This window comes from Rattus norvegicus, chromosome 2, assembly GCF_036323735.1.
Source record: "Rattus norvegicus strain BN/NHsdMcwi chromosome 2, GRCr8, whole genome shotgun sequence".
NCBI classification, from domain to species: Eukaryota; Metazoa; Chordata; class Mammalia; order Rodentia; family Muridae; genus Rattus; species Rattus norvegicus.
Window position 1 is genome coordinate 246,551,412 of NC_086020.1, and position 16,744 is coordinate 246,568,155.

General features: G+C 39.0%; 1 protein-coding gene across 2 annotated transcripts in view; it reads right to left on the reverse strand.

The window, feature by feature from the left end:
• Tnni3k (TNNI3 interacting kinase) overlaps positions 1 to 16,744 on the reverse strand; it is a 267,950-nt gene that overhangs the window by 154,361 nt on the left and 96,845 nt on the right. For both annotated transcript variants that reach the window (NM_181769.1, XM_039102111.2), the window contains 6 exon segments: positions 5,896 to 6,000; positions 6,704 to 6,898; positions 7,003 to 7,060; positions 7,162 to 7,254; positions 8,149 to 8,205; positions 8,718 to 8,804. In NM_181769.1, coding sequence (NP_861434.1) covers positions 5,896 to 6,000; positions 6,704 to 6,898; positions 7,003 to 7,060; positions 7,162 to 7,254; positions 8,149 to 8,205; positions 8,718 to 8,804 — 595 coding nt within the window.

Here is a 16,744-nt window from a genome sequence, read left to right on the forward strand (position 1 = left end):
AATGCTAGGGTGGTGGGGCAGGAGTAGGTGTGTATGGGGGGAAGGGGCATCCTCATAGAGGCAAAAGGGAGGGAGGAGAAAGGGAATGGGATAGGGGTTTTGTGGAGTGGAAAACAGGCAGAGGGATAACATTTGGAATGTAAATAAATAAAATAACAAATGAAAACTTAAAAAAAAAACAAATCTTAAAGGCTGTCTTGTGATGATGGATTTAAACTAGACAGACATAAAACCAGAGCTGACCATTTCACAAGTATCCACAGGCTTCTGGGTCTTCAGAGACACTGCACCTTAACCATGTGCTTGGCCGGCACTTGGGCATTAGAGTTCTCAAGACAGTGTTGACCAACGATTGCTAAGGTCTTTCTGTGTCACCACTATGGCAGATATAATAGACAGTGATGCAGACTCCATCCCTATGAACACGGACCCTGCCTGATGGATAATTAGAAAAGTAATAAATTACTTTGTTTGACTGTTGTGTTTTTTAATTGCAGTTTGGTGTTTTGTACTCAATTGAAAGGCAAGTGCACATGTCAAGTTAAAAACAACTATTAAAATTTTCTCCATTTTTCTTTGTTATTTCCTCAAATCTTCACCAATTTATTTAAATGTCACCTTCAAATTTAAAATCCATTTAGCCCTTATCAGGCTTGTCTTTTTAAATTATCTGTCACTCATCACCAAAAAGTTTTTTTTGTTGTTGTTTTTAAATTATCCGTAATTATTTTCCTTTCTATTTAGTGGAATAAAATGGCTCTCAAAATTCCAGCAGAGTCCTTCTCAGAATTATACTACAGACTACCTAGTTTTATGTTATAAAGAGAAATACTTGTGTGAACATGACAGGAAAGGTTTGTTTTGTTTTATTGTGCTTCACTTGAGACAGGGTCTCAATATGCAGCCAAAGCTGGCCTCAAACTACACCACCCAGATCTCTAATTTATAATCCTACAGTACCTACCAGAACCTGAAATCTCAGGCATTCACTACCATATCAGGCCTAACAGTATTTTAATAATCTACTTCCTATATAAGGGAATAAATAAGGTATTTAAAAAAGCTGCACATCCATGTAGTATTTGATAGTATATAAAATGTGTGTATGTATGCATGTATGTATATATGTATGTACATATGTATATATGTATTCATATAGCTACCATGAAGTGCTTGCTACTGCTACTATTCATTTCCTAAGTTGCTGTAACATTTTACTTATCAGGAGAGAAGAACATCCATTGTCAATGATGTCACAATTTTCCAACAGTTTAGAAAGATGCTTGCCTAAGACAAGAGAAGCATGTTTGTCTTAAGCAAAGAGTCTTAAAGCCTTTAGCAGTAACTGTGACCTTAAGTACCAACTTCATGATATAAATTCGTAAATTGGGTTTAAGTCATTCTTTCAGAAATTAGAGCATTCCTGAATAAATCTGTGAATAGTTTAAAAATATTTAAACTCTATGGGCCACTCATAGTGGCCTGGATCTTACCATATCAATTCACTAAGACAATCCCCAGAGATACACCCATAGGCCAAAGAATGTAGACAATCTCTCATTAAGATTCTTCCCAGTTGATTTCAAGTGGTGTCCCTTGATAATTAAAGCTAATTGTGACAAGTATCACTGTCACCAAACCTTCCCTCTCTGTCTCTGAAAGGACTTTATGTTCCATTAAAAGGCCGTGTGAAAACTGTGGCAAGAAGCTGACTCTTGATTGGTCTTTTCACCCAGCTTGTTCTCTGCATGGTGGAGAGGATTAATACTACATACTCAGAGTAAGTATGGACACCTCTTAGCAGAACCTTCCCATTCACCACAGGTGACCCTTCTCCTCAATGCTCAGGGTATACATAATAAAAGTCCACGGAGAAATCTTTCTTGCCAAGAGAAAAGTAAGTTTGTTTGCTTTATCTTTTGCTGAACTAACAAACTTCCATCCCCAGTATACTGTCCCCTTTCTACAGGTTGATCATCCACCTCCAATAGCCTCTTCCCTGTACAATTACAAAACATGTTCAGAAATTCTACAAGGCTCTACCCAGAAGTAGCTATGATTATATAAACTACCCCACCCTTTTTTCTACTATAATGGTATACTTACAACTGCCCTGAGAACTTCTCTAAAACTACATTGATTGAGCAATTTCTGTATATGGATACAAGGTTCTGATCTCAGGACACGAGAAAAGAGAGCAGGCTCTCTAAACCTGAAGCCCTGTCTTATCCAGAAGCAATCAACAGTCATATCAATCCAAAGACAACTGGTATCTGGACCTCCTCCTTTTGCTCCAGAGAGATGTTCTGAGTACTGAGGAAATGCAAAGTGTGTTCTTAGAAAAGATCCAGGCCTATTTTTCCAGCATGGCGCCCCTGGCAAGCTTTCCACTGCACTGTGATCTTTTACTTGCTTGAATTCCCTTAAAAGCTGCTTCTGAATCATTTTGGTCCTCAGTGATATTTTGGAGGAAATTTAATCATACTGTTACCCCCAAGTGTTATTTCCTGAAAAAACAAAAACAAACAAAAGTCTGTCTCTAGTTGTGGTGTAGCTCAGCTCTTAGTATACACCTTTAATCCCAAACAGTGAAGGTAAAATTAGTTCATAGAAGGAAGCAAAAGTGATGTCTAATTGAGTGACAGACAAAGTGATGAATCGGAGAAAGATTTGTCAGATTAGGATATTCCTAACTTTTAGGAGAAGAGAGATGCAAGGAAAGGTGGCAGTTTTCACCAAGACTGTTGTACAGAGGCAGAACGGGAATGAGATGGACGTAGGTGAAGACAGAATGAGCCAGAGAATGAGGAGCCAAAAGATTAGAACACATTGCCAGCGTTAGTTCAAGGCCAAGCAGAGCAATTCAGGAGAAGCTGAGAGAAGCCAGATTGAATCAGTCAGCTAGAAGAGGAATTTTTGAGCCAGAACAGCTGGATTGACCAGCCAGGAAGAGACCAGAAAGAACAAGAATAGGTGAGCATATTCAGTGGTAAGTCTCAGAGCCTGAAAACATTCTACGCCTAGATTAGATTGTATGGAGGCTAGAACCTTCCAAGAGAAGGCCTAGGTTAGCAGACAGGGGCAGCAAGTCTGAGGCAACAATTACTTCAGGTAAATAAAAGTTACTGTTACTGCCATGTCCTACCCAAAGTGGAGACTTAGTTTCACCCATAGTATGTGACACAGTATTTATGTAAACAAGTTGTAGCAAGTCCACCATGGTACGTCTAAAGCATGTGCCTTTGAGCCACATACAATGCCTTGTCGAGAGAAACATGAATGAAAATTTTAAGGTTGTTACTAGGTTGAAGACGCAGATAGAGTTTGCAGACCTAGGTAGGTGTCTATGCCTGCTTCATAAAATTTGAAGAGTTCTGGGAAATAGAAGCTGGTTGGTTTGATTATACTCAGGTAAAATAAGCTTGTTTCTCTTATGCATTAAATGTTTGATTTTCATAGGTAATCAATATTTATATTGCAGGTCCTGCTGAGTAACTGAGGTAACAATTTACACTTGTCGACAAGATGATAGAATGTGTACTGGGAAGGAAGTCGCCGCTGGAGGAAGCTGGCGGCCACCCCCCTGGCTCTGGCTCTACGACAAGGTGCCAGGAATTGAAAGTGATCATCTCCATGCATGTACAAAGTCCTGGTTCTTTCTGGGATAGCTTGACATCGAAACCTTTTCCCTGAACTGTGTTACTAAAGCTCAATTAATAAATATGTTTATCAGCCTAAATGTCTTGAGAAGGCAAAGAAAAGAGCTAATAACAGTGAAGGTATGGTTTAAGTTTAAAACCAAGTGATTTCCCACATTATTTACTTCCAATATTAGAGTCTGCCAGTTCTACTTAAATGGTTTTCCTCACCTGTCTGTCAAGTCTTTGTCTTTCCCAGCCCTTCCCATTACTTCAAATCTGCTTCTCCTTAACTTCTTGCCTAGACTCTGCAGTCGCTCTCTCATCAGGCTCGTGACTAGGTCCTTGTTGAGAATCTATCAAGCTTAGGTTGTCTTTCCATACTATGACCTCAGGTTTGTGATTTCAGCACACTAACACACACACACACACACACACACACACACACACACACACACCCACACACACCCGGCCCCCAAGGTACCTTCTTGCCTACAGGAGAGCATCTAACTACTCTTCCTTGTCCAGTGTGCTCTGACCCATTTTTTCTGGTTCCACTTTTCTATACTTCACAAATATATATAGTTTTATTTTGTACACTAAAATGTCATGAAGTTATATATATATATGTATATATATACATATACATATGTATATACACACACACATATATGTTTGTGTGTGTCTGTGTGTGTGTGTGTGTGTGTGTTCAATTTTTTTTTATCTCTATTGGGTTATTCTCTTCCTACCCTTCAGATGTTAGGGACTGAGTGACTTCATCCTTGGTGCTGTCTCTAAACTCCTCTGGATTAATTTAACTTGTATTTTTTTCCTGGGATTTTAAAGAAAATTTCACTACTATTTTTTTATAGAACTTGCTGCAAAGTATATTTAACTTGCTTAAATATATATTTGGATAGGCATTTTTCTTCTCTGTTATGATGTGAAATGTCCCGGGAAGTTGAAGAGTAAGGCATGTGTAAGTTTCATTTTGCACGTGGGAAATGCACCAAATTTAACAGGCTGTAAAGCATAGTGCACTCCCATGTAGTTGTTAAGTGAAAAAATAAAGTAATTCCTCAATAATTAAACATTTCAGATGACATCTGGGATTTCTATGGCATGTTCATAGTCACGAGTTGGGGGCATTGGTGCAGACTAGAGCAGTGACTACTTGTCTGTGCAGCAGACTGGGGTTTCCACAAATGTGGCCTGCACTTCTCACTCTGCAGTAGTAGAAGATGAGTTTTCCACACCTACATTCAGTCTTCAGGTAAAACTTCTCTCCCTTGCACACTGGCCTTGGTATGAGGCTTTACTCAGAGGAAGTATTCATTAAGACAAACATTGAAACCCCATAGGGTCCCGGCTCTGTGGAGAACTTTGATTCTGTAATTGTTTCAGGCTCTATTCAACGGGAGAACCTTCTCCATGAAAACTGGGTAAACATCCTGCTGTGGTTTGGCTGAATACACATAAATATCAAAATGGTGGCACAAAAGAGCATGTCAGCTAAGATCACCTAATCGCTGGCTTTGTATGAGACAGGAGGACATCCTACATAGTTACTGAGGTTATCCGCTGACCTAACCATTAGCCTGAGAACCCCGGTCACATGCTTGCCCTAACAGCAGGCACCTGCTGCCAGTGTGTTCAGAAGATTTCCCTCACAGTGTATGCACATTCACAAATAGGTGGGGTTGGTTAGGTCATGTATGTGACCTGATGATACAACCAAGAGACACAGGTGACACATGACACAAGGGGCACTTTCAGCATGGCATGCTGCGTTCTTTTACAGTGAACAGTTTTATAAAGCAAATGAGAAAATTAAAAGATGATGGTAGAAGGTATAATATATTAAGTAAATAAATCTGTAGCATATTTGTTAACTATCATTAAGTCCCGCGTACTATGGATAACTACGGGTGCTGGGTTTCTGTCTGATTGGCAGCCTAGAGCATTTGTTGTACCAGCAAAGCATGAAATCATCTTCTGTAAGCAACAATCTGTCCTTGATGACATCATTCTCAAGAGCTCTGTTCCACACAAGGTACTTTTCTTTCTGGAATTTTCCATAGATTTACACAGTCCCTGAGAGGCAGCTTCGTACCTCTGTGAAACAGTGGCAGTGGCCCGTTCCCTTTTCACGGTGAACAGAGAGAAAACTCTGACCTGAGATACATCTAAGACATGTCCTCCCTGTGTCCTCGTAAGTTGCAGAGTTATAAGTTCATCATTTAGGAATGACACGTACCTGTTCAGGTCGCGGTGTATGATTGGCTGGGTCAAGCTGTGCAGGTACTCCATGCCCTTGGCAACGTCTACCGCAATGATTAATTTAGACTGCAAGTCAAGAATTCTAGAACAGAAAGTAGACTGAATGGAGAAAAAGTGATTGAAGCCAACACTCGGCATGCCCCTCAGAAGAAAACAGCCCATGGTTGTTATTTTGTGTAATTCTATCTAAATTCTTATTCATTGAAGATGGAGCTGAATGTTCAGTCTGGAACACATCTTTTCATATTCGGGAACTGCTTAGCTAAATGTCAGTTCAGATATATGGTGTGTTGTTTAAAGATACACTACTTTATTTTCAAATTTATTTGTGTCATAGAAAAATTCGTGATAATAATTGGAATGGAATGTTCTGGAGCCACTGAGTGAAACCACTCCATAGTTACTATCTGCAGAGATATAAAACATGAACTCAGGTCCTACATGGGCAAGAACAATTTCTTAAAGTCTTTCACCAATACTGTGACCCTTGATGATTACTGTATTCTAAACATGCAATGCTGTATGGATGTGTCAAGGCTAGTCTATTTATAAGCCTCAGCTGGCTTCACATTCCTCAAATTTGTTACCCTTGACTTACTGTTTAAAGATACTACTTAAGTATATCACTTCTTGAAATATAATAATTAGTCATAAATCACCAGCTGTGTTTAAAATGCCATTGTTGTTAGCACTTAGTCGTGTCCGAAGCCTATAAGGTCCCTGATGAAAAGCCTCTAGGTGATTCCCATGCTGAGTCCAAGGTGAGTGTGGACCAGAGCCCTTACCTCTTCTGTTCATGAAGCAGGGAGAACAGGGAGCCTCCTGAAATGTACTGAGTGACAATGGCAAACTGACTGGGGTCATCCAGGCAGGCACCCACAAACTGAACCACGCAGGGGTGGTTGAGCTGGCAGAGAATGGACACCTCTCGGCAAAACATATCCACGTCTGACTTGGAGCAGTAGGTGTTGGCTCGGTATCTAGGACAGGAGTGAGGACACATTCTTGTCAACAGGGGGTTTCAGGGGGCTGGCCCCTGTTCTTCCCAGTCGACGATGCGGATTTCCTTCATCTGCTTGCTTACCGTTTGATCGCCACTATTTTATTTCTGCATCGCCCTTTATAGACTTTCCCAAAGGAACCTGAAATTATTTAAGAGAACCTAAAATTATTCAAATGTTTACGGGTGATTGTAAGTCTGTGATTGTTAAAAACGCGACAGGGTTCTGGTTTCTCTGCTTACCCGAGCCGATAATCTCGTGGAACTCGATTTCGGAGAGTTGGAGATGGAAGCGGGAGGGTAGTTCAGCCCTCAGGAGGAGAACATCTGCCTTCTCTGCAAACAGTGATTGCGCTTTTACCATGGGTGTGGGATGTGCACACATGGCTATAGATACACAGTGGACATGCTCGATCGAAGGGGCTTCATCCCAACTGATCAACCTGGAGATCCTAAGACCTTAGCACACGTGGTCTGGGCCAGCATTACCAGAAGGGTGGCCTTCTGGCTTAGGTGACCTTATTGAACACCTGATCTTCAGTTAACATGGCTGGAGACACAGCTACCCTCCAACATGGTTTGTCTCATCGCCTGAGGGATGGAGTCCATCCTTCAGCCTCCATCAGTGAGAAAGTCAAATATCTACTGGTAAACTGGCCGTTAGGGGATACCCATTAAACATCAAGTGATAAGCACAGGAAGCAGCCTAAGGACATGTCCCACACCAAAAAGTACTTTTAAAGCTACAGATTCCAAGTGGTTAAATATTAATTTGTCATGGAATCATATTTTATGTTTTCCTGGTTTAGTGATGTTAATTTCCACAATCAGTGGCATGCATTCAAAAAAGTACCTGAGGGTCACTTTATTTGAGAGATTTAAAAAAAATACTAAGTTATCAATTTGAATATTTTTCTAAAGCAAATCCATTTCCAATTCTAAAAATATTGATATTCGTAATTAACAGTTTGTTCAAAATATAAATATATCAATAGTCCTTCCTATGTGAGTTTGAGCTCTCTTCAGTACTCATCAGTGTCCCACTGTTGTGACAACTGTGGACTAAGGGGCACTAGGGCAGGGCTAATTCTGAGAAGAAAGGTCTCCACCAGCATTGCTTATATTGCTGAGGTGGCCCCACTCACGGCAAAACAAAACGCATAGCTGTCATATTTAGACAATAATCATCCCCAGTGATAAAACAACAACAACCGTTCCATTTATAGGTACCTTTTGTCATGCTTTTAATCTTGCCCAAGGGGGAAGGAACAGACACATAGGAGCCATCTAGAAATCAAGTTACACAGTAGAGTTGAAGGCAGCAATCATTTTTTTCTCCTTAAAGTTCAACAGGACAAATGCAAAGCAGATGGCAAAAACCAGCTCAAGGTTCCCACTTTCTTCTGCAGAGAGCTGCGGTGCTCATGTTTTTCTAGGATCTACAGAAAAAAGATCCTAACTCTGGTCTTGAAGACTCTGGCAGATGTAGTTTGTATCTGACTATGGGTGCTCTTTCCTTGTCTCAGTAAATTACTGACACAGAAAATGACCGTTCTTGGTTTTCTTAGGCCTTCCAGCCTTGTGGAAGCCCTGCACCCACTCATTGCAAGGAATGCAAAACTTGAATATCTGTATTGTGGGGGATCATGGTGGCCATTCTTTGTGTAGCCTCACCCAGGTATGAACTTCACCCCTTGGCTCTATCCTCCCTCCTCACTCCAAAGGGACAGTGACAGCAGCACACACTTGACACTGAGCCCAAGATAGTACAACAGTGAAAACAGAATAGCAAAGGGTACCTCCTCCAGGCTGGGAATATTCGTTACATGGCAGCTCCTCCTGGGGTCTCTTGTAGTGCTTCAGGAGTGTAACAATGGCATCATGTCCTTCATGAAAAGACAAAAGGGATGAATAATTTTGTCCTGATTTAGTCAACAAATCCAGGCCCCTTTCTCAAACCCACTGGATAAAATTTATAACACAGATTATACCCAAGGAGATAATATATTACAATATGGATTTAGTGCTTCTTTCATTCAAATAACCTGCCGAGAGTCTCCTAATACACTATAGTGGGTAGCAGGGATACAATGGACATGTGACTATGCTTCTTCTTGTAAGAGGATTACAAGGTAATGGAGCAAATAATTATAGGAATTACAAGGTAATTGTAATTATAGGAATTATGATGAGAAACTTCTGAGTGATCAGATATGAAGTGGTGTGAGTACATGGTTAAGGTGAGAGTACATGGCCAGGACATGGTTAAGTGTCTGAAAGACACATATATCATCTGAGAGAATGGGGTACCCACTGTGACTGTGCATGGTGCTTGGTTGGCAAACCCAGTAACACAGAACTGTGATAGTGACATAGGTTTCTATGGTGGAGACAGCAGGCTGCACATAGGTAACTGTAGTCCTGTTTCACAGTGGCTGTCACTGGGAATGGCTGCCTACCCTGAGACACTTCACTATTCATCTTACATTGTGATATATTCACCAGGAAACAGAGGAAATGCCATTACCATGTCTATGCTATAAGACACTGGGAACTGGTCCTCTCCCAATTGCCAGCTGCAGCCCAGACCTCTGAGGTGAAAGAGGCTGGGAAGCTGCTCCCTCAGCCTTGTTACCAGTCCTGGAATGTCACAAGGTTGAGAGACATGCCTCAGTCTTAAACCATGATCACTAGCATTCTGGGCTTATTAGCTGTGCCACAAATTATTCTTGCAAAAGACGAAAAATGTTAAATGCTTTTCAGAGAAAGCCATTGATTTTCAATAGAATTAAACCTTGACACTATTGTATGCTTTCACTATGAAAATAATCTACTGAAGCTAATTTGTAAAAGAGGAAGGCAGTCAACCTTATAGATCTTGCCCAGAGCCTTGTGAAATGCAACTGAACCCACTGTAAATAGGGCCAACTACAGAAACAGCAAAGCATAAATGTTTTCTACCACAGATACCTGAAATTGAGACTGCCTTTGCACATAACCAGTTTGCATGTAGAAAGCCCACAGTAGAACTAATTCAGTCACATTTTTCTTTTAAAAGAGCCCACTAAATAGTGTTTGTAAGAATGCAAGATGGAGAATTGAACAGAGTTACTAATGCTAGACATTTTCACAAAGGGAATGATCCACCTCCAAATTCTTTAAAGAAAAAATTGTGTACATGAATAATGAATTTTGTAAGAAAAATCTAAATGCCAGCTCTCCAGAAGTAAACAACTAGGCATTATTGTCTTTAATTTTTGTTAATAATGATTTATGTTTTCCCAAACCATGGGTGCAGGCTGTGTCACAATGATGGGATGAGCTCTAGTTTTATTAGTTAGCTTGGATTTTTTGTGACCAGAATCAGACCTCAAAGCCAGCAGAACAATTTCTAATGGGAGTCGGACAGGAAGGGACAGTACATAACGTAAGAGTTCTGAGTTGGAAACAAACATGACACGACTGTTGGCAAACTAAAGAAGGCCTGTGTGAAGAAGGGCCAACAAGGATGAGGGTTGTGCACCTGGGCAGGAGAGGGGAGATAAAAACACGCAGGCTATCAGAATGTGTCACATAGAACGTGGAAGGAGCACAGATTTCCCAGAGACTATGTATGAAAGTCTGTGAGGAAGGAGCCTCCTCGTGGCTTTCTAATGAGTGCCTTGGGGGTGCTGAGGAGACTTAGAGGACCACCTGTGCAGAGCTTATAAAGACAGGAACAGTGTAGATCACTTCAAAATCATTAGTTCCCAGGAATGGAAGGCTATGCCTTACTTTAATTTAAAAGTGAAAAAGAACAGCTACCAGGAAACCAAGTATGTTGCCCATTGCCCTTCTCTCATTTCTCTTCCACTATACCCAATGCTACAGTCTGGTCCCTAGCTGTAGCCTTGTCTCCCTTACACCTATATCTTCTGTGTATCCCACAGAACATTCCCTCCTAACCTCAGCCCTCCTACTTCACACTGTATCTCAGAATCCAAGTCCAGCAGGCACCTCCTGATAATCCAAGAACTACTCATCCTAGGGCACCAAGTAGGCTGAAGGGAAGACCCATGACTGTTCTACTGTTCCTGAGGACCAATTTCCTCGGTCTCATTCCAAACCTTTTAGCTGGAAACCTGCTATGGCCTCCCTTTTCTTTCTGACTCTATCCCCTGATAAGTCACAAGATCTTCCTTTCCAAGCTATCATCCTTCAACTCATCCCAACCTCTAACACTAGTAGTCATTCTCTGTGAACATGCCAGTTAGGCCAGGAAATCAGGCAAAGTGCAGCCATCATACTCTCAGAAAATCCAAAGAGAAAACAAAAACCAAGGAACAAAACTCCTATCCAATGAAGGTCAATCTAGAAGTCAGCAACTAGACCTTAGTCATCCAAACCCCATCAGGAAAATATAGCAACAGCCAGGATATTATGTCTCCACTAAAGACAACTATTCTACCAAAATGGCCCCTGAGTATTTCAACAAGCTGAAAGACAAGAAAAATACCTTAGAGCAGCCTTTAAAATGTGATAGAGATTTGTAAAAGAAAATCAACACGGAATCCAGGAAAACACAAACAGTGTAATGAAGTAGAAAAAAACTGTGAAGGCCTGAAACTGGAAATGTAATCAATGAAGAAAATTCAAACTGGAGGAACTCAGAAAGTGAAAATGTATAAACTTAAACCAGAACAACAGAAGCAAGAGTAACCTGCAGACTATGGGATACGGAAGAGAGACTCTCAGACTGTGAAAATATAATAGTAGAAATAGATACATCAGCCAAAGAAAACCTAAAAACCTCCTGAGACAAAATATTCTGGAAATCTGGGACACTATGAAAGGACCAAACCTAAGAAAAATAGGTATAGAAGAAGGAGAAGAAACTCAGCTCAAAAGCCCAGAAAAATGTTTTCAACAAAATCAGAGAAGAAAAAATTTCCTAATCTAAAGAGGACATGCCTGTAAAGGTACAAGAAGCTTACAGAATATCAAAGCGATTGGACTGGAAAAGAACGTCCTCTTACCACATAACAATCAACATTCTAAACATGCAGAACAAAAAAGAATATTAAAATCAGCAAGTGAAAAAGACCGAGTAACATATAAAGGCAGACTTGTTAGAACCTGATATCTCAATGAAGACTCTAGGAGCCACAAGAGCTAGGACAGATATGGATCAGACTGAGAAACTGTAGATGTCAGTACAGATTACTATACCCAGCAAAATTTCAATCACCATTGATGGAGGAAATAAGATATTCCAAAATAAAGCCAAATTAAAACAATATCTAAGTATAAATCCAGACCTACAGAAGGTGCTAGAAGGAAGAATCCCACCTCAGAAGGTTAAATACATGAAAATACTAGAAATACACATCTCATACCAGCAACATAAAAAGAAGGGAGTGTACACAACCATCACCACCACCACCAGCAACAACAAAACAAACAAAAATAAGAGTCAACAATCACTAATCATTAATACATCTCAATGATCTTAATTCCCCAATAAAAAGACAGAGGCTAGCAGAATGGATGTGAAAACAGGACCCATCCTTTAGTTGCATCCAAGAAACCCACCTCTACACTAAGGATAAATATTACCTCAGGGTAAAAGGTTGGAAAAAGATTTTCCAAGAAAATGCACCTAAGAAGGAAGCTGGCATAGCCATTTTAATATCTAACGAAGTTAAGTCCAATCCAAAACTAATCAAGAGATTCGGAAGAACACTGAATACTTACCAAAGAAATATCTACAAAATAACATTTCAATTCTTAATATCTATGGGACAAATACAAGGATATCCATATTAATAAAAGAAACACCATTACAGCTAAAAACATCACGAATTGACCCACATACACTGATAGTACAAGACTTCAGTACCCCACCAAGGGACAGGTCTTCCAGATAAAAAGTCAGCAGAGAAATGCTGGAGCTAACAGATATTTACAGAGTACGTCACTCAAACACAAAAGAATATACCTTTTTCTCTATACGGCATTGAACCTCCTTCAAAACTGACTACACACAGAGATTAAAAACAAACAAGACTTAACAGACACAAGAAAACTGAAATAACTTTCTCCATCCTTTTGGAGCAGGATGGAATAGAACTGGAAACCAACTGCTAAGGGAACAGCAGAAAACTTTCAAAGCCGGGGAACTGAACAACACTCTAGTGAATGAAAATTGGTCAAGACCGAAATAAAGGAAGAAATTAAACACTTTCTAGAATTCAATGAAAATCAATATGCTACCCAAACTTATGGTAGACAAGGACAGCAGTGCTAAGAAAGTACATAGCATTAAGTGCCTGGATGAGAGAATTGGAGAGGTCTCATACTGGCAACTCAAAGCACACCTGAAATCCCTAGAACAAAAAGAAGCAATCATACTTAAGAGGAGAAGAAGGCAATATATAATAAAACTGAAGTCTGAAATTAATGAAATGGGAACAAAGGAAAAATACAGATAATTACAGGATACAGAAAATGAAACAGAGTTGCTTCTTTGAGAAAACCAACAAGATAAACACATTTTTCCAAACTAACTAAAGGCAGAGGTGAGAGATGTGTGTGTGTGTGTGTGTGTGTGTGTGTGTGTGTGTGTGTGTGCGTGTGTGTGTGTGTGAGAGAGAGAGAGAGATAGAGATAGATAGATAGAGAGAGAGAGAGCAGAGAGAGACAGAGAGACAGAGAGAGAGAGAGAGAGAGAGACAGAGAGACAGAGAGAACTTCTATTTGAACAAACTCAGAATTGAAATGGGAGTCGGGTAAAAGAGGACTGCTTTATCTGGCCTTAGTAAGAGAGGATGGGCCTAATCCTGTAGAAATTTGATGCTCCAGGGAACAGGGATGGCAGGAGGGGTACACCCTCTCAGAAGCAAAGGAGATGAACTCTCGGAGGGGGACTGGGAGGGGGCAACATTTCTAATGTAAATAAATGGAATAATTAATAACATTTAAAACGACTCTGTGAATATATGCAGAATTTATCTTGGCCATCAATATTCAACAATTTTTGCTATAACTAATGTCTTGGTGAGAACAATAAGTAATTAGAAGTTACTACTTTATTGTTAGGTAAGCGCCATTGTTCACATTAAGACACAATGTTTGTTGTTGTTGACTAGTATATAATGGCATGCACTAGCCATTTTATTACATAGGAAAGCTTCAATACTCCAAAAATGGTCTGAATTCTACCTATAGATGAAGTTTTCTTGAAGATATTCTAATAGGGTGCTGTTTTAACAAATCAACATAAATCATTTAGGTTGAATAATTTCTAAAAATATCCAATATATTTACTTAACACCTGTTCCTTTTCTTTTTAATTAATTTTTTATATAGAGAAAAAAACAAAAGAAAAGGAAGACATATTAACAGACACTTAGGAAGTCCAGAGAAGCAAAAGTATTTATTTTAAAAACATGTAGAATACCAAATTGATAAAGCTAAAAGAAAAAGATAATTTTCTCAATATTGAGAATCAAAATCATGTAAATAATTTTTTTTCAGAGGTGGGGACCGAACCCAGGGTCTTGCACTTGCTAGGCAAGCGCTCTACCACTGAGCTAAATCCCCAACCCCTGATCATGTAAATAATTTAAACATACCTACAACCCTTTATGAATAAAAGCATTCATTAAAAATCTTCCAACCAAAACCCAAAAGGAAGCATAAACAAACCTAAGGTCAGATCATTTTAGTTTAGTCTAGAAATCTACCAGACTTTCAAAAAATTTACAATACTACTAAAATTATTCCACTAAATATAAATGAAAAGGACACTGCCAAATCCATTTTATGAAGTCACAGTGGCACTAATACTCAGACCACAATAAAGATTCCACAAAGAGAATTACATCACAATTTCCCTTATGAACATAGATGCAAAAATATTCAACAACATATGAGCAAACTAAATCCAAGAACACATCAAAGTGCTTTTCCATAATGATCAAAAAGGCTTCATTCCAGAGATTACAGGGGTTGTAATATATGAAAATCAGTAAATGTAATATGCCATATTACAAACCAAAAGAAAAGAAACAGTATATCTTTTTTCCAAATTCTGGGTATACTTATTTTAATAACCAACTAATAAAATATTTTAATTGTATTAGTAGGAAAATATGTATTCTTAATATAGACATGGTAGCAGTCATTGAACATCATATTTCTGGTATAAAATTTGAAACAGTAAATTAGTACTAGTAAAAAATTTTATGAGTTTCCCTTTATTAGATACAGAGAAGACTTTTGACAAAATGGAATAGCCCTTCATGACAAAAGTCATAGAGAGATGAAGGCTACAAGGAAAATACCTAAACATAATAAAGGCTATTTATGGTAAGACTAAAACCAATGTCAAATTAGATGGGGAGAAATTCAAAGCCACTACACTAAAATTAGGAACAAGAAAAGATTGTCCACTCTCTTCATAACTATTCAATATAGTACTTGAAGTCTTAGCTAGAGCAATAAGACAACTGAAGAATATCAAGGAAATAAAAATTAGTAAAGAAGTCAAAGTATCATTATTTGCACATGATATGATAGTGTACATAAATGACCCTAAAAATTCTACCACAGAACTTCTACAGCAAATAAAGATTTTCAGAGAAATGGCTGGATACAAGACAAACTCAAAAAATATTAGTAGCCCTCCTACATATAAATGACAACACACTGAGAAAAAAATCAGGGAAACAACACCTTTCACAAATAGAATATCTTGGTATTTACTCTAACCAAGCAAGTGAAAGACTTGCATGATAGAACTTCAAGTTCCATCAGAAGATGTGGAGATCTCCCCTGCTCATGATTCCATAGAATTAACATAGTAAAAATGACCACCCTACCAAATTAACCTACCAATTCAATGAGAACCCCATCAAAATTTCAACACAATTCTTTACATACCATTCCCCTTTTTAAGTTGTACAACAGAGCTATAGTAATAAAAGCAGCATGGTATTGGCATAAAAGTAGACACGCTGGTTGATGGAATCCAATTGAAGATTCAAATCATATGGACACCTGATTTTTATGAAGAAGCCAGAAATACCCAAATGGAAAAAGCATCTCAACAAAGCACAGTGTTAAAACGGGATATCTAACTGTAGAAGAATGCAAGTAGATCCATATTTTATCGAGTCCAAGTGGATCAAGAACTTCAGCATAAAACTAGTAATATTGAACCTGAGAGAAAGTGGGGAATAGCCTTGAACACATTGGCACAGGAGACAACTTTTGGTACAGAACCACTAATAACACTGGCATTAAGAGCAACACGTAATAAATGGGACCTCATGAAACCCAAAAAACTTCTACGAGGCAAAGGACACCAGCAATCCTACAAAGCAGCAGTCTACAAAATGGGAAAAGACTTTTATTGACTCCACACTTGATACGAGACTAACATCCAAAATATAAAAAGAACTCAAGAAACTAGACATCAAAATAAAAAATAAAAACAAAAAACCACAAGTAATTCAATTAGAAACAGGGAAGAGATTGAAACAGAGGATTCTCCATAGAGGGATCTCAAATGACTGAGAAACACTTAAATGTTCAACATGCTTAGCCTACAGGTAACTGCAAATTGAAACTACTTTGATAATCCATCATATACCTTTCAAAATGCTAAGAACAATAATGTAAGTGACAGCCCATGCTGATGAGGATATGGAGCAAGGGGAACCGTCCGCCATTGCTGATGGTAGTGCAAACTTCCAGTGGAGAACCACTATGGAAATCAATATGGTGGTTCCTCAGAAAATTAGCAACCAATCTACCTTCAGAAATAGCTATACCACTATTGGAC